This window comes from Arachis stenosperma, chromosome 8 (genome assembly GCF_014773155.1).
Source record: "Arachis stenosperma cultivar V10309 chromosome 8, arast.V10309.gnm1.PFL2, whole genome shotgun sequence".
NCBI classification, from domain to species: Eukaryota; Viridiplantae; Streptophyta; class Magnoliopsida; order Fabales; family Fabaceae; genus Arachis; species Arachis stenosperma.
Genome location: NC_080384.1, coordinates 6,188,015 through 6,206,563, shown reverse-complemented (window position 1 = coordinate 6,206,563; position 18,549 = coordinate 6,188,015). Strand labels below are relative to the sequence as shown.

General features: G+C 35.1%; 1 protein-coding gene across 1 annotated transcript; it reads left to right on the top strand.

Moving 5' to 3' along the window:
* The first annotated feature begins 10,020 nt into the window (after positions 1-10,020).
* LOC130945286 (probable methyltransferase PMT10) lies at positions 10,021-17,969 on the top strand. Its single transcript, XM_057874018.1, has 9 exons — positions 10,021-10,647; positions 11,045-11,215; positions 11,297-11,567; positions 11,822-11,932; positions 14,387-14,546; positions 14,999-15,256; positions 15,384-15,506; positions 17,597-17,674; positions 17,765-17,969. The coding sequence occupies exons 1-9, from the start codon at positions 10,021-10,023 to the stop codon at positions 17,967-17,969; spliced, it is 2,004 nt and encodes a 667-aa protein (XP_057730001.1).
* Positions 17,970-18,549: the final 580 nt, after the last annotated feature.

Sequence of the window (18,549 nt, the reverse complement as noted above, 5' to 3'; positions counted from 1 at the left end):
CATGTTTTACTCTCATAATAAATATGTTACTAGTGTCATTTATGCTAGTAGCTCAGAAAATTATTTTTAGAGATGTTTTCACAAGTGTTCCGATACATCTAGTTTTAGTAGTTATACACTTGAGATGTTTTAATAATATTTTAATCCACCTCCAAGCCAACCAATCACAACTCACCCTACACCCCCAAAACCCCCAAGTCTGGCTCATTTTCACTTTGTGGCCGAAAATAGGAAGAGAGAAAAAGATAGAAAAGTTCTTAGTTCCAAATCTTCAAAGCTTGATTTCTGCTGAACTAAAACTCAAATCAAAATTCCAATCCAACCAAAATGATCCTCTCTTCTTTCTCTACATGATCATATGACTTATCAAGGCTGGAATCAAGGTGAGTTGGCTGCACCGTCTCCCTTTTGATTTGGTTTCAAGGAAATATGCTTAAATATGTGTTTTCTTGATGTTCTTCCTTAGGAATCATGCTTAACTTGACTTGAGGGCCAAGAAATGTGATTTTCCAGAAAGTCTAAGGTGAGAAATCCCTCCCTAACATTCTGAGTGAGATTTGGTTAGTTGAGGGTTTTTGGATTTAAAGTTTTTCTTGATGTGATTTAGGAGGAAAAAGTGCTTAAGGACCACCTGAAAGTCTAACCGAATTAGGAGCAGCAAAACCAGGTAGGGTGTAACGAAATTAATCTTTATTATGTGTGTTTGAGTTGTGTGAATGTTGTATGATTTGGCTGTGCTAAAAATTGGTTGCATATATGATTGATTCTTGGTGAAAATTTGATGAAATTTTGATGAAATTTGATGAAATTCAAGCTTTAAAGTTCATGTTCTTGGAGCAGCTGGAAAAACAAAACCCTAGGCCTAAATTGAGGTTCAATTTGTGTTAAAATCATGTGGAAAAGATGGGGTTTTAGTGCCTGCTAATTTATTATGAATTATAGTAAAAATCGGTTGCTGAAAAGACTGAAAAACGGGTAAAAACAGAGAAAGAATTTGAAGAATTTACGAAGAACATGAAGAACACTTTGAGTGTGATGAAGAACAATGAAGAACAGGCTTTAGATCCTTAAAAGGGCAAGGAAGTAAAAGTTTTGGTGTTTAAGGGGTTATTTGGTAATTTCTGAAAGTTAGGGTGATTAAAGTAGAAATATTAAAAGTTACGGGTGGTAAAAAGTGAATTTTAAAGGTTAAAAGTAAAAGGTAAGTTAATTTTCGAAAATTAATGATAAAATAATAAATAATAATAAAATATTAAATAATAATATTTAATTAAAAATAATATTTTAATAAAAATAATAAAATAATGCGAAAAAGCTTTAAAAAGACAATTTTAAGCGTAGAATCTCATAATTACCTTCATAAAACACTTAGGGAGTGGTAAGAACATATTAGTGCAGCAAAGATAAGAGAAGAATAAAAAGTTGAGGAAAAGATAAAAGTCAAAGAAAAAGTCTGTAAAGTTTTAATGACAGAAAAACAGACAGAGATTAGTGAACAAACTAGGGCAACATAGTTAGTCCTTGAGTTGCGACTAGGATTAGGTATTATATGAAAAGTTAAACTATTTCAGTATAGACTTAATGAACCTATACTTGGGACAGGCTAACTATTCATACCAAAATTTACATAAGTCTTAAAAACACACGTTAAACAGAGAAATAAGAGCATAGTAAAGAGACTAAGAGCAAAATGCTTATCGAAAAGTTATTTGTTGCTTGAGGCAACCCAAGAGATATTGTTTGCTTATTCATTGCTTAATGCAACCCAAGAGATAATGTTTATTTATTCGTTGCTTAAAGTAACCCAAGAGCTTCTGTAGGGAAACTAGGATACCTACAGAAATTTTCCGTTCCAAAGAGTATATTTCTTGCAAGTAGAAAGAAGAGGCTGTCTCAATAGAGCTGCTAATGATTTTATGCGCATTTATTTGAATGAAAAATCGTATCTGAGAAATCGTAAACTCGTGACCGGATAAATGTCGGGAATGCAAGTGCTAACCGACACATGAGCTCATGGCCTGCGCTAGGGCTAGACATGCATCATTCTTATTTGTGCATCATTCTCTGTTGCATTCCTTTCTGTGTGTGATCTATTTCTTTATGTTTATCTGCTTGAATGCTATTTCTGTGTTTTATTTTCTTCTATTCTTTTGTTTGTGTTCTGCTTTCTGTTGTCTCTACTTTCTCTTACTATCTTTATTTTCGGTTTACTGCTTTGCTATATTTTGTTATTAATCTGCTAATTGACACCAAATAAATGAACGTAACTAATAACCCCGACCCTACTAAGAATTTCCTAATTCTTACCCCTTCTCTCCCTTTCTCCCCTGCTAATTGAGGACCCTTACGTCTACGAGGACCCGGTACATCATAGTTACTACATTATGGGATTGGAGCCTCGTATTAGACGATATGCGTTACCTAATCGAGCTTTTCAACTCCCTCTGTCTAGTCCACATTTTGACCCAGATGCTCCTTACGACTTTTCCTTATCCTGGCTACACCCTAACGTACCTGGACATCCTTTTCCCGATGATCACGGACACCCTATACCAGCTCAACCCTTGAATGAGCCGGTACTATCGGACGGTGGGGTAGCTCCTATATACGCGAACGGACCTGTGCTCGCGAATAATTTTGTACATAGTGACAACAGTGTTTCTGGTGGATCTGAGGGTATAGCTGTAGCTGCGGACGATGAGGAGGAGGAGGATCCTGAGCTAGAGATAGAGCAGGATGAGGAGATGGACGAGCCTTACAGTGATTCTCCGAACGGCCACGTGTAGATATAGTTTGACAGCAAAAGGGGCATTCTTTTGATGATACTCTAGTCTGACATTATCTGTTAGTTAGTCTCTCACTTGTGTTAGTACACCCGAGAACTAGGAGCTATATAGTGGTTAGGCTAGCCTGGGTGCCAATTTAGCGACTTTTTGTATGGGCCAGGCCCTGGGAGTGTCGTGTATATATTAGCTACGTAGGATGACGAGGATGTAAACTGACTTGATCTTGTGTTAACGCAACATGTTTTGTTATAGTGTACATGATGTATATTATCTATTATATTTCTATATTTTCCTATGCTCCCTTTTATTGCTCCCTTTTATTGCCCTCAATGTATGCTTGTTTATTTTATCTCTTCACCGCAACGAATAAAAAAAAGTTACTCATAAAATTGGCATCGTTCTAACAAGGAACAGGCTCATATATTAAATAATAGTTAATATTTAGGTAGGATAAGTTAGTAACACTTAGCTTCTTGTATGACCATGGCATACTGGAAGTTGGGTCGTTACACTTGATATGAATAGAATTTTTTGCTTCAATTTTAGGCATAGCAAGGTCAAATAAGTTACTTGATAACTTATATACGTTATTTGGTGTTTCATATCTATTCGGTAGTTGCTTTTTTATGTTGAAGATATTTTTTACTGATGATTTTAAATAAGTTACTTGATATTTTCATGTGTTAGCTGACTTGCTTGGTACTGTCCCAAGTTGAAATGTGTGAAAAGGGATTGGAGTTGAGCCAAATAAATAATTGAAGTGAAGGTTTAACTAATTTAGTTATTGATCAAGATTTTAGCTTTAGTACTTAGAGAAAATTTAATTAGTTGAATTCATAGCTTTAGTACTTAATCATTTGGTTCTAAAATTTGAGAGGGCTAGGGTTCCGATTTTATGGTTTTGATTTGAGAAGGTATGTTCGCTCAGCTTGCATTGTTTGATTTGATAGGGGTGTTCTTGATGAACTGATTTTCTATCGGTAAAGAATTCACAAATAAGTTCGCATTGTAAGTATAGTTTCTAAACTAACAGAGAATCTTTTCGTACAAAAGTTTGGTTGTCACAAGTAACAAAACCCAATAAAATTTATAAACCGAAGTATTCAAACCTTGGGTCGTCTTCTCAAGGAATTACAGGGAAGTATGATTAATTATTGGTTATGGAAAATAATATTTTTTTGGGGTTTTAAATAGGTTGAACAAGAAAAGTAATTGCAAGAAATTAAATTAATAACTAATAAAGCTCTTGGCAAGGTATGAGAACTGGAAGTCCTATCCTAGTTATTCTTATCAATTGTGATGAGAATTGGCTTTTGCTCCCACTTGGTCAACCTCTAACTATGAAGGTATGTTAAGTGGATAACTCAATTTGATTCCTCAAGTCCTAGTTAATTCCTAAGAAAAGACTAGAGTTAGGGGAATTCAAATCAATCAGCAAAGAATTCCAATTTTCAATCATCAGCTGAGTTTGATAACTCAAGTGTCACCAATTACTTAACCAAAGCTCAGAGTATAAAAAGCTAAATTAAAATCATAAATATGAAATACCTCAAATTGCAATAAATAGAAAATCGAATCAAACATGAGAATTCATAAACCAAATAGCAACATAAAGTAATCAACAAGGGAAAGTAAATAAACTAAAGTACTAGAAGAAAAAATAGAAGAGAAAACTAAATAAGAAAAGCTAATCCTAAAACCCTAAAACCTAAGAGAGAGGAGAGAGCCTCTCTCTCTAGAAGCTACATCTAATCCTAAAATTGTGAATAATGAATGTTGTGTATGAATTGTTAATTGAGTCTCTGCATGTTCCCTGGCTTTATTCTGTGTTTCTGGGCCGAAAACTAGGTCAAAACATGGCCCGAAATCACCCTCAGCGTTTTCTAAAATTTCTGCATATCGCGCATGTCACGCGTACGCGTCGGTCACGTGTACGCATTGTTTGACGATTTTCCTCTCCACGCGTGCGCGTCAGACACGCACTCGCGTTGTTTGCGCGAACTCCAATCCACGCGTACGCGTCAAGCACGCGTACGCGTCACTGTGATTTTGTCCAAGTCGCGCGCACGCGTCAGCCATGCTTGCGCGTTGCTGTTTGCTGGTTGTCTCTTTTATTTCTTGTGCTCCTTCCCTTTTTGCAAGCTTCCTCTCCATTCTCTAAACCATTCCTACCCTATGACGCCTGAAACACTTAACACATGGATCACGATATCGAATTGTATAAAGGAGAATTAAAATACACAATAAAAAGATCTCTAGGAAGCAAGTTTTCAACCATGGAACAATTTTGGGAAGGAATTGTAAATACATGCTAATCATATGAATAAGTGGGTAAAGACTTGATAAAACTACTCAATTAAACACAATATAAATCATAAAATAATGGTTTATCAGTTCTCAAGAATAGGGATATTATAATGGCATGTGTGTGCAACAGTGCTACTCTACGAATTTGCTTCAGCTTGCTGCGTTTTACTTACTCTATTATGTGCAACTGTGCAAAGGTCTTTCAATTTTAGTTCTTTCGCGATTTTCTGTTTTAATTAATGTGTGCATATGTGTGTTCAGTTGCTTGAAAATCTTAGTTTTGTTTTGAAAATAAAATCATTATGCTTCATAATTGATCACTTAAATGACATCTTATAATTATGTGCAGAATCGTAACTTGTAGTGATAATTGGAGTCAGGTAAAAGAAATTTTGTTCTCATTTCTTTAGTTGTTATGAATAATTGGCATGATATTTTAGAATTTTATAATTCTTCAACCAGAATATGTAGAAAAGGATTCAAAACTCACAAGATATACCCTGAAGAAAGGTGGATTTGAATATAATTAATAATAGGATAACTGTTTGATTAAGTTTGCAATTTCATGAGTGGAAGAAACAATAATCTAATGATTAGTGATATAGTTATCTTGGTCATTGAGTTGTTTTTGCTGAATTGTATGATTTTGAAGCTGCAAAAGCATTGATTTAGAATGTGAAAATATCATTCTGTAATTGCCATGATGCAAGGATGATTTATTTTTTACTTGTCCCAATTATGCTCTCAATGGCTACTGATCAAGTTTGATTTTAGCATAAAAAAATATTTTATGTATTCATATTTATCTTGTAGAGCCATTGCATGAGATTAACACAACTCTATATGGAAACAATTTGAATATAAAAAATTAAGAATGGTGATGAAACTTATCCTTTTTTGTGCTCAAGAGGTGGAGCTACATGAAATTGCTTGATAATAATCACATGATGGATAATACTTAGATTAGTATTCTTCTCCTATTTCATAGCTCTTTGCCCGTCGTCTGTCGCTCTGTCGCTGTGTTTGCTGCCAGCTTACCATCTTCAAAGGTCAATGCTCTATTCGTGGCTCGTTGTTTGTAATATTGTTATTCATTTTTTTGCTCTATTCATAAGGGTTATTGATCTTTGAATTATTCTTGAATGATTTGTGTTTTCAGTTTTTCATTCATTGATTATTGATTAGCTCTTACTGCTGTTTGTGGTTATTTATGGTAAATGTGTTGCTGTTCTGTTATTCTTTGTGTTTTTGTGGCTTAATTGTGATTAGATTGTGACTGTCTTGATCAAATTGTTGAGGATTGTTGCCTCCAGATTTGGGTGCTCCAATTGAATATCTATAGTTTTTGTTTTCATGATTTATTGGTTTGTTTGTGATTATTTAAAATTTGGAATGCTTTGGCTGGGTTGATATTGTTGCTGATTTTGAAGCTGGACTTTGGCTTTGTTGTTGCACTTTCATTTGAATTTCTGGATATGGTTGCTCTACAGCTTCAATTTTCATTTCACACGGCCTTCCATTAAACCAAGCTTTCAACATAGATTTTGGATCTTTACCGAAAACCTCTCTAGGAATATGAGATTTCACACTTAGTTGCTTCCTTCTCTTGAATTTACTGCTAAGAGATTAACTTGCTATCATTTCAGAACATTGTCAAGTATAGGTTTGAAAGGTGAGCTTTTATTCATGAGATTTTATCACAAAGGGAACGTTATCATATTGTTAAGAGCTATTATTCAACTAAAATACACTTTTATTAGATGGTTCTTATTCATGAGCTTTTATTTAATTCTCTAATTATCTATGGCATAGGATCTATTAATTATTCAATAATTAGTTTCCTTGTTTGAGAATTTAAGTATTAGATTTTGATATCATTATGAATAAAATTTATATGTTTTTGTTTTTTTCTGTGCATTTTTAAAGGAAAAAAATCTTGTTTCTTAAGCTAGTGTTTTTTGTTTGGTGGTCTTTTCAGGTGTGTGGCACTTATTAGAACTTCTCCATGAGAAATGAGAAAGGATTTGTATGAACATGATGGAGTTTGTAATTTGTAGTTTACATTTTGGAGATTTATAATTCTTTATTTTCTTGTCCTATGTATCAATCTAGTTCATTAGGGTTCTTCAATGTGTCTTGTTAGTTTGTACTTTAAAGTTTATATGTTGAAGATTTATAAAACAATATTAGTTAATGAAAGATATTTGAACTATCTATGTTATTATATATTATAAATGTTGACTTGTTAAGTAAATTAGTTAATATATTAATTAATTAACAAAATATAATTTGATAAATTATGTGTGTAATTTGTATTAAAAAATTATTACAAAATAAATAGTATTTTGTAACTAAAGAAAAAAATGTTACAAAATCAAGTTACATTTTGTAACAAAATTTTATGATAGAAAAAATAGATTGTCACAAAAAATATCTTGAAGATCAAAATTTGTTACCATTTTTGTAATGACTTCTGGTTTTTTGTATCACTTTGAATTGTAACAGTTCTGTTTTTTGTTACAAAAACTTTTTGTAACGGGACATACTGCAACGACCCCTTTTTTTGTTACAAAATCCTTTTGTTTCAAAATTTCAATCTTTTGTAACAATTTTTTTGTTACAAATATTGCTTTTTCTTGTAGTGAATACACACCAGAAACCTAAACATCTGTTTGCTATCTTTTTAAAGTAAACCCAAATAAAACCACTCAAGACATTCTCCATGTTTAATATCCAAAAACAAGCCAAAAAGTCTTAAATAGGTGTCACAGAAGTTTACAAGCTTGTTAGAAAGGTGAAATAGCTGAAAACAAAGTTTAAGTTTGAGAAATAGGGCGTGTGCTACACACAGGGGTGTGCGTGCGCACGCCCAGGATGCTTTTAAATGTGTGTGTATGCATAGAGGTGTGCATATGCACAAGTAGTAAAAATTTTAACTTTATTCATCCGCACAAGGCGTGTGAATGCCCTCAATAGAGTGTACCTTCCAATGTGTGTGTGTGCACAGGGCTGTGCGTGCACACAGGTTGTAATACTTTGTTGGTTATGTGCGCGCACAGGTTGTGCTAGCGCTCTCAACTGTAAGCCTTCCCCTGTGTGTGTGTACACACAAGGCTGTGCGTGCCCACAGGTTCGAAAAATCACAGGGGTGTGCGTGCGCACAAGTCTATGCGTGCGCACATACCAGAAAACACAAAATTCTTGCAACTTTGCAGAATTTCAGATTTTGACACCAAACTTTGAATGATCATAACTTCTTCTACAAAAATCCATTTTCCTCACTTTATATTGTTTTAAAGCCCTTGAAATCATCTTTAATTTAAAACAAAGTCCGATCAATTTTGTAAACTAAGGCCCAAGTTATGATCCGCCATAGTTCACCAAAAATCAAGTTTTACACAAAAACCTTAAAAACTTATTTTCACCAAAACTCTCATTTCAAAACCAACAACTCACAATCCAATTACTACCAAAACAACACAAAGTCCATACCACTCATTTCTCAAACTCAACCATCAATAACCTCCCATTTACCCAAATTCACACCTTCAAAATCATTAATCTCCAACATATAAAATCATCATAATTATCATCCACCATCAATCATCAATGTTACATATTTCCAAACTTCCATCTAAATAGACACATTATCATCAATTCATCATCATCAATACTCATAATCATTATCAATCATAATTACACCAACATTCATCATATTATCATCAAAATCATACCTTTCCACATACAACTCATTCAACCCTCATCACCATCATCATCAATATCCTTTATTTCAAACCACCACAAACATTTTACATTAACTTATTACCTCAAATTCTCATAATCCTCATTATTCATCAATATAACTAATCTACTATAAATACTCATCAACACCAATAATCCAATACAACCAACAATTACATCAATTCAAATATAATTATTCATACACCAATATCATTCAATCCTATCTTAGGGTCAACTAACCTAAGTGTCGAAAAACATTACAAATTACATCAAGGAAATCGAAACTATACCTTAACCGATTCCCAATATGCACAGACCACCACTTTGAGTCCAAACAAGCATCCAAGACTCACCAACTATCAAGCCATACACATAACATACCAAGAATCAACACCATGGCTAAACACAACATCAAACCACAAGAGTTTGAAGGGACTTACCTTACCCAACGTGATTAGGGATAAAATCCAACAATTACCTGCTACTAGAGATCACCTAAACAAGCAAAACCACAAAACTTGCTCAAAGACCAAACCCAAAAACACGCAGAAAGTTAGGGCAGGACTGGTGCTTGGGTTGCAAGCTCTTACCAAAAAAGCATAGATAGAAAGGAAGAGCTCATCGAGAGCTTCTTGTGGCTGCAAACGGCTCGTCAATCGGAGCTCCGTAGCTCAAGATATGGCTCCCAGAAGGTGGAGGTGAATTATATATATATATATATATATATCGTAATCTTTCGAAAAACTATCACGAATTGAAACGAGTATTGTGAAAAAAATTTGGTAAAACCGAAGGGTGCATAAAATTGTTTAGAGACCTGGTTGCTCATACAAACCTTTACGTAGAAAGTTTAATAACAAAGTCAAATACTTCCGATAAGTGAGCTGAATGACTTGAGAAGAACCTTAGACTAAACAAGCTCAGATTTCATAAGTCAACGGGCAAACACACAAGACTCGAATACAAGGTTCCTATGGTTATGTTTCGTTGAGCTGCTCCTCAGTTGAAGACTTGAAGTATCACTCTTCCTTAAGGTGTTCACATTATTCGTATGTCCCACCACCCCTCTAAAAATATCTCTCTCTCTCTCACCCTCTGTCATTTTGTTCTTTTCCAATCTCCAACATCATTGTCCCAGCACACCAACTCCCCCACCGCGCTAACACGCGAACGTTCATCGGGGACGATGAAATTCTTGGGCACCTCATGGTCCATAGACATTCCCAAAACCTCTTCATTTGTTAAAGTCACGGCCCTTGCACTCTTCTCCCTCGCCCTCCTCATCCTCTTCACCCGTTACTCCACCACCTACTTTTTCCTCCCCTTCTCCTCCGATGCCGCTGTCTCCGCCAATGCCTCATCTTCTGCTGTCGTGGTTTCCTCTCCTTCTCCACCACCACCACCGAACATCATCCTTACTCCTCCGTCGCCCTCCCCAATAGTGGAGACGATGGGTCTGCTGGACGAAGACGGCATAATGATAGACAATTTCACCGTCGGCGACTCTTCGGATTTGCGCTTGCCAGAGGATTTTGGGAACTCCAGCTATTTGCGAGGGGCGAGCGAACGTGAGCATGTTGGCGGCGGGGCCCGTGCAAGGTTGTCAGTGGAGAGCTACAAGGTGTGCGATCAGCGAATGGTGAATTATGTGCCGTGTTTGGACCGCACGAGTACTATTGCGAAGATGAGTTCGAGCGAGAAAGGGGAGAAGTACGAGCGGCACTGCGCGGCCGAAAGGAAGGGGTTGAATTGCTTGGTGCCTATGCCAAAAGGGTACCGAAGGCCCATCCTTTGGCCCAGGAGTAGAGATGAGGTACTTTCCGGGTTCCGGACTATGTAAATTTTCATTCGTTACAATGGCGCTTTGTTGCTTCGCTTCTGCACTTGTTTGATAAATGTTGTGAGTAAACAGATTTTTGTGATGTTATTTCTGTTTTTGGAGATGAAGGCGGTGTTATTGTTTTTGCGACAAACAATTTTTTGGTCATCTTCAATGAAAACAATCCAGAATTTTTTCTTCATCATTGCGATAAATCCGTTTATCTTTACTGTTTAGTCTTCTCTTCAGTCTTTCGACTCCTGCTGCAAAATCTAAATTTCTAGTCATCTATAGCTGAGTTGTAACTTTAACTTGCTTGTGAAATGACACTTTTTAATTAGTGTGTATTGTGACTTGTGAGAAATATTTGTTAACTTGTATTCAGTGACAGGTTTGGTTTGATAATATACCCCATATGCGTCTTGTTGAATATAAAGCTGGCCAGAATTTGATATCAGTAAAGAAGGATAAATTTGTGTTTCCTAGCGATGGACTACAATTTATACATGGTGGATTACAAATTATACATGGTGCTGACAAATATCTGGATCAAATTTCAGCGGTTAGTTTGTTAATTCAAGTTTAGCTAGTCTGGTAAATTTATGTCTAAGACATTAAGGCACTGCTGAAATTGAATGTACAGATGGTTCCTGATATTGCATTTGGTTACAACACTAAAGTTGCTTTAGACATTGGCTGTGGGGTGGTAAGTTTTAGTGCATTTTTGATGCAACGTAATGTGACCACTCTTTCAATAGCAATTAAAGATATTCATGAAAATCAGATTCAGTTTGCCCTAGAGCGCGGTGTGCCTGCCATGGTAGCAGTTTTTGCTACTCACCGCATGTTGTTCCCTACCCAGGCTTTTGACCTGATCCATTGTTCAAGATGTAAAGTGAACTTTACCTGTGATGGTACTCTATTGTTCTTTTTGTTTTAAACCATTTTACACCCTATATTAAGCATCTAACAGTGAATTGTAGTTGAATGTCTAACATGACTAGGTGTTGACTTGTGCTTAAGGATGACAACATTCCTTAGTTTCAAACTTACACTATATTTTTACATAATTTTCACACCAAATAAATTGAAAGAAAAAATTAACACTTATGCTTTAATGGCTATACATATTTGCACTAATTTCATAATTTCTGTTGTTATAATGGAGATGGAATTTTGCTTCTTGAGGTCGATAGGCTTCTAAGGGCAGGTGGCTACTTCATCTGGGCAGCACAACCTATTTTCAAACATGAAGAGATCCTTCAAGAACAATGGAAAGGTAACTCAATGTCTGTGATTTTTGCCAAAATAGTTAAAAATATAATTAGTCAAATATTTACTTTTTCAGTTTTTCTACCTTTGTTTAGTTAACATCACTTGTAACAACCCAAATCTAAGTAGAAAATTGTTCTAGTTGAGTTCAGTTAAAGTCCAGAAACTTGTAAAATTGAGGTCATTTTAATGAGTCAAAATTGTATAAAAATAATATTAGAATTTAAATCAGGAAAGGAAAAACATAGCATTGTTTGTTAACTACTAACCATTACCCTTGGAGTGAGTCGGTAATGAGTTATTCACTGACATTAATTACCTTAAGTTATAAGGATAAATATTTTGACCTAACTCTTTCATTGCATATGTGTAAGATTGAACAATTAATGTGAAAAGTTAATCAACCAAACCTATGATGCACGGACATTGACACGGACACAGGACACGACACGACACGGGACACACGAATACACGAATTTTAAAATCTTATAAGACACGGGGACACGGCATATATATAGAATATAAAGTATTTTCTAGATAAATTACAATGAATTTTTGATATTTTATTGTTGTTAAAATATAAAATAATTTTTTAACTATTTTTAGTATCTGTTTTTAATTATATAAAAGTATCTAAAATATTTTTTGTTTTAATAAATTATAATATATATTATTTATAAACTCATTTCAACAATATATGTTAAGAATAAGGCTGGACACGCAGACACGTGATGGTATTTAGGTGTGTCCAAGTATGTCCGAAGAAGAATTTTTTATTTTTTATTAAAACACGGTTGGACACGGCAGACACGCGTGTCAGACGAGTGTCAATGAGTGTCGTGTCCGAAATGTGTCCGATACGCAGACACGGCAACTCAACGAAGTTTTCGTGCTTCATAGAACCAAACTAAGGAAGTTGTGCTACGTTCTTTCGAGCAAGGGAAGGAATTGCGTGTTTTCTCCTCCACCATTTCTTTTTTTTTTTGAAAACCAAATCTGATGCCTTCCTTGCTTTATTGCAAGTTGAGGCTGCGGCTGTACTTTAGCTTGCGACAAGGTTAAAGCTGTACAATCAGATTGGGGTGGGGAATTTAGAGTCTAAATTTCAGCAGCAAGGCGTCAATCACAGACTGATCAAAGTGATGTAGTGGAAAGATAGTGCATGCATCTCATTGAGACTGCCTGTACACTAGTAGCACATGCCTCAATGCCTCTATCTTTTGGGATGAGGCAGTAACAAACTGCGACTCACGCAATCAATAGACTGCCTCCCTCTCCTTTTGAATGCTTGTTTCACAAGAAACTAGACTATTCAAAATTCAAGGTCATTAGGTGTGCTTCCCCTTCTTAAGACCATGTGATAAAAACAAATTTGCATTTCATTATACATAATACACTTTTCGGATGAAGTGAATCACTCAGTATATAAGCTGTGTCACTACCGAAAATGGCACTACTAGGCCCTACTAGATCCACATTGGATCTTATGCTTCAAAAACCTGATAAAAGACCAAAATACCCTCTTCTAGAAATAAAATTTATAACTATAATTTACTCTACTTAAGGAACATCCCCACCAAAATTTAGGCCCAATTCACTTCTATATGAATTTTAGTGAATTTGCATAGTTACTAGACAAGGTGTTGTTATCTAAGTTTGTTGTTCTTGCTGTCTTGTTGCTGGTATATTCAAGTTTGGAAAGCGTGAGAAAGATTACTTTGAGAAATATGGTGATGTTTTGCTACTGTGCTTGCACATGTTCCTCCACTAGGAATGGAACTCTTGTGATTTAGTTGTTTTGTGTTGAATTGTGTTGCATAGAGATTTGAGAGATATTGCTTCAAACAAAGCTTAATCTTATTAGAAAGCAAAAAATAGTGAAACCAATAAAAGCACTAGGTCATCAACACCCTAGCACTTTGCTTAGTTAGAAATTAAAGATTGTTTGCATGATGATGATTAAACTGTGATATGAGCTCTCTTATGAATGATGATATGAATGGTTGATGAATAAAATAATGCTTTTGTTTAAAGTTAGGCATGCTTGAAACCAGTAAAGTGAAGAACTTACATGGTACATTTTATTTTTATTTATGAATGATAATGTTATGATTAATCCTTTTATTGTAAATTCTTTTGGTTGTTGAATTCTTGCCGGATTTAACTGATTGTTATTGATTGGATCCATGCTTGCACATGAATAGATTAGAGTGTTTTCATGGCAAAGAAAATGTGGTGTTATGTGTAAAACATTAAGTATGAAATGTTCAACATAAGGAAAGAAATATAAAACGAAAACAGCGAATTTATACCCATCTTAGCAAGCCCTAGGATCCCAAACACAGAAAGGCATTTTTCTAAATGTTGGTTGACATCTTTTGGTAGATTGAATGAATTGTTATGGTCTACCTTTTTTCTACCTCCTTTCTTCTACCATGACCTTTTTATTATGGCTTAACAGAAATTGAGGACCTGGCAAGTTCCATATGTTGGAAACTTGTAAAGAAGGAGGGATACATTGCTATATGGCAGAAACCTATGAACAATAGCTGCTACCATAGCCGTGACAATGCTGTTCATCCTCCTTTGTGTGAATCCAATGATGATCCAGATGATGTTTGGTAATTGCCAGATGTTTAAATTAACTTTACTTGAGTTATCCTTCAAATGTAATCTTCATGATTCATAAATTTGCCTAATAAGAATCACACCTGTTAAGCACTAATTACCATTTCAAAACAGAGAAGAAAAAAGAGAGAGAAGTTGCGGACAATTCCAAGATAGAAATTGTTTCTATCTTAGCTCTACACGTTAAAAATGCATATATAATAGCTTTTCTTATCAATTAGTATTTTATGTAATTCCTCCATTTCACATATGCATGTAAAATGAAACTGCCTTGAAGGAATCTATGTATAAAGGGCTAGAACCTCCTTGAAGAATCAACAACCAACTTTTAAAGGTCGCACAAAATTACATTAAAGTGAAAGTTATTTAGTAATCAACTTGGCAAACTTTTCATGATTAGAATTATATTAAGTAAGCAAATGTTATACCTTGAAGCATTTTTCAGGTATGTTGGTCTGAAGGCATGCATCACTCAGTTACCTAGTAATGAATACGGAGCAAATGTTTCTAAGTGGCCTGCAAGACTTCATCAACCACCAGACAAACTTCAAAGCATCAAACACGATGCGTCTTTATCCAGAAAAGAACTTTTTCATGCCGAATCAAAGTATTGGAATGAAATAATTGATAGTTATGTTCGTGTTTTTCTATGGAAGGAATACAATCTAAGAAATGTAATGGATATGAGAGCAGGATTTGGAGGGTGTGAAAGCATATTATATCTTGCTGTCGTTTTATTTATCTATGTTTTTTCCATCTTTTGTTTTTATGTATGTGTTTTTAGGTTTTGTATGAATAATTTTCTAACTTTTATTTTGATATATTTGCAGGTTTGCTGCAGCATTGCATGATCTCCAGATTGACTGTTGGGTTATCAATGTTGTTCCTATGAACGGATTCAATACTTTGCCTATTTTATATGACCGTGGACTAATTGGAGTTATGCATGATTGGTATGAGAATTTTCTTACTTCTTTTGAAACCATTTCTTTTTCTTTATATTTTATATAAAATATTATTTTGTGTTAGAACTTAGAAATAAAGAAGATATCAAATAAATATATGAGAATATCGAAGAATATCATATATGATCCCTTAGATTAGTTTTGATATTTCCTACCATTTCATATTTATTTCCTTCCTTGATTATGCTTAGGATTTAAACGTTATTATAAATACAGATGGTTATTTCTTTAACAATACATTCAGTCAGAATAATGTATCTCCTTTCATATACACTTAATGACGTAGTCACTCTCACAAAGTATATAAACTTTCTTTTGGAAGAATGTGAGTCAAGTTTTAATATCTACTTTTCAAGTTCTAATGAACATGAACAAGCTCTCGGATAGACATCTAAAATTTCAATATTGTTATTGTCTGGCTAAGATAAACTGCCCAGTGGGCTAAAAGTGGACAAAAGAAAGAAATTCAGGGGAAGTTTGAGTATTGTTAGAAATCAGAATGTTGGAGCAAACACAGCTGGACCATCTAGGCCTAGTGAGGAAATTTGGTATGCATTCTGGCAGGTAGAGGACGTGTGCACAACATTTGCATTCAATTACAAGGAAGAGTCTGAGCACTTGAGCTCCTACAGTGCTCAGGAGCTCTTCTGTTGCTAATTCCTTCATTATTGTTTTCTTTCCCGTATTGAGGAGATCCTTTTGATTCAGTGGTGATAAATATACGAAAATGTTATATGTACTAACTCCCTAAAAATAGAAGAATGTTGAATTACAAATAGGGGAGTATAAGTGTGATAGTTCCCAGATCAACGAAGGATTGCATTATGTAAGTTTATATGAGCGTATAAGAAATAACGTAAATGATATTTAGCATTCGAGAGGCCAATTCTCTCCCTTAATTATGACTCTACTCTTTTCCTGACCTCCCAATTGCTCCTCCCTTCTCTATTTATATCCTCCTGTCATGTCTAACAAACTCCCTAAAACTCGGTTCCCCCTACTCCCTAGACCTCTTTCCATTATTTTTTTTCTTGCCTCTCCTCATATATGTATATTGGAAACGAGTAATTTTTCCATTTTGCCCATGATCTTCCTTGCTGCTGATGTGTGTAACAATACCTCACTACCTCTTGAAGGTTCACCTTGAACTCAAGGTGAAAAAGAGAAAATACAGTCCAAATATTGTCAGCCAATTTCCAAGTGCTTTCAAAATCAGGGAGATCTTTCCATGAAGGATAGGGGTTGGCTTTCCCTCACAAAGTACCCCCAAGGAGCTGAATACTCAACATCCTTTTCCTCTTATGCTATCCCATTAGGGAAGAAGATAACTACTGCAATTGTCTACTATCATTCTAGCATGTGCACCTTGGTAGAAATCAAAGTTCCTTGGATGGAAACCATCATTATCAATGACTTTCCCCATTAGTAACTTGCTAGTGCAGTCTGACTGGAAGAGTCTGGTGTGATGTTTCACCATAGTAACAAATACCATAGTTTTGGAGTTACAGTTTTCATCAAGGAATTCACATGCATCACACATTTGTTGCAGTTCCTTGTCTGAAATTCAAGTCAATAACTAATAGAGTGGCGCCACGTAATAGGTTTGGGCTATTTTACAAGAGGTACTCTATCCTATTAGTTGATGGTTAGCAATTTTAGCTGGCTGTTAGTTGGTTAGCTCTACTTCTAACTACCTATAAATAGTGTATTGTAATTGGTTGGGTTTTATGCTTTCTTTTTTTGTCAATTGTTAGAATTGGAAAGAAACTCTCTGAGTTGGTAGTTCCATCTATGTAAGAACCTTCCAGGGAGTGCAATTTGCAATCCCTGTGCATCAATAAAGTCCTAAAGTTCTGCTAACTTCTGGTTCTATCAATAATGTCGTGTCTTGTGTACCCAGGGAATGTGGACTCTATATATTTATTTGATGGTGAAAGTATTATCTGACGAGCATTTTGGGGTTTTAATTCTATTTGTTGTCTCCCTCTCTCCCCCCAAAAAAGAAACCAAAATAAAAAAATATATCATGAATGCTAATGGTCTGTCCAAATGGTTGAAAGATTTTTCCCTGATGGCAGGTGTGAGCCGTTTGATACATACCCACAAACATATGATTTGCTGCATGCATCGGGTCTCTTTTCTATTGAAAAGAACAGGTAGGTGCAATTCTTTCCTTATTTATGTTGCTTAAAAGGTCCAGAGTCATCTTCCATACAGCTGTTGGGTAAATGATTTATTTGTCTCAGGAAAAAGTGTAATATGTCAACCATCATGCTAGAGATGGATCGGATGCTAAGACCAGGTGGGCATGTATATATACGTGACACAATACATGTTATTAATGAACTTGATGAAATTGCAACTGCCATGGGATGGATGAATGTGCAGAATGATGTAGGCGAAGGTCCTAATACAAGTTGGAGGATATTAAGGTCTGAGAAGCACTTTTGACTAATCAATTGGCTTCTGCAGTTGCAACGAGAAATATCGCTGCAACTAACCCATGCATTCTTCCTCAAAAGCAGGTAAATCTTTAGAAATCATAAATCTTTACTAGCCGCTATTCTTGTAAATAAGTACTTTAAATGTTCGTTGTCCTGTGGTCAGTCTCTATGGCAGCAGAGATGTTCTGTTAATTTAATTCTGTCTCATGTGATGTATCCTATAACTGTTGTAAATGAAAATAGCAAATCTGTCAATATCTCAAGTGTCAACAGATATGTTAAAATGATGATGATGATGTCTAATATCTCTTGGATGTTAATTTTACCAGTTGTAAAGCTGCATCTCTTGTCGCGAGATTAATTTTGACAGATATTCACTTTTGCCCTCTTAACTTATGTAATTACCCAACTTCAGTCTCTACAGATTTTAAAATAGGACATTTTAATCTTTCAGATTTTAAAATACACAATAATTTCTAACATTTATCTCGAGTGGATAATGTAGTCTACCTCTAATTTGATCCTAAGAGTGAAGTAGCAGTCCCTGAAGAGTTTAAAAACTCTCAAAACCACCCCTGAAAAATTTA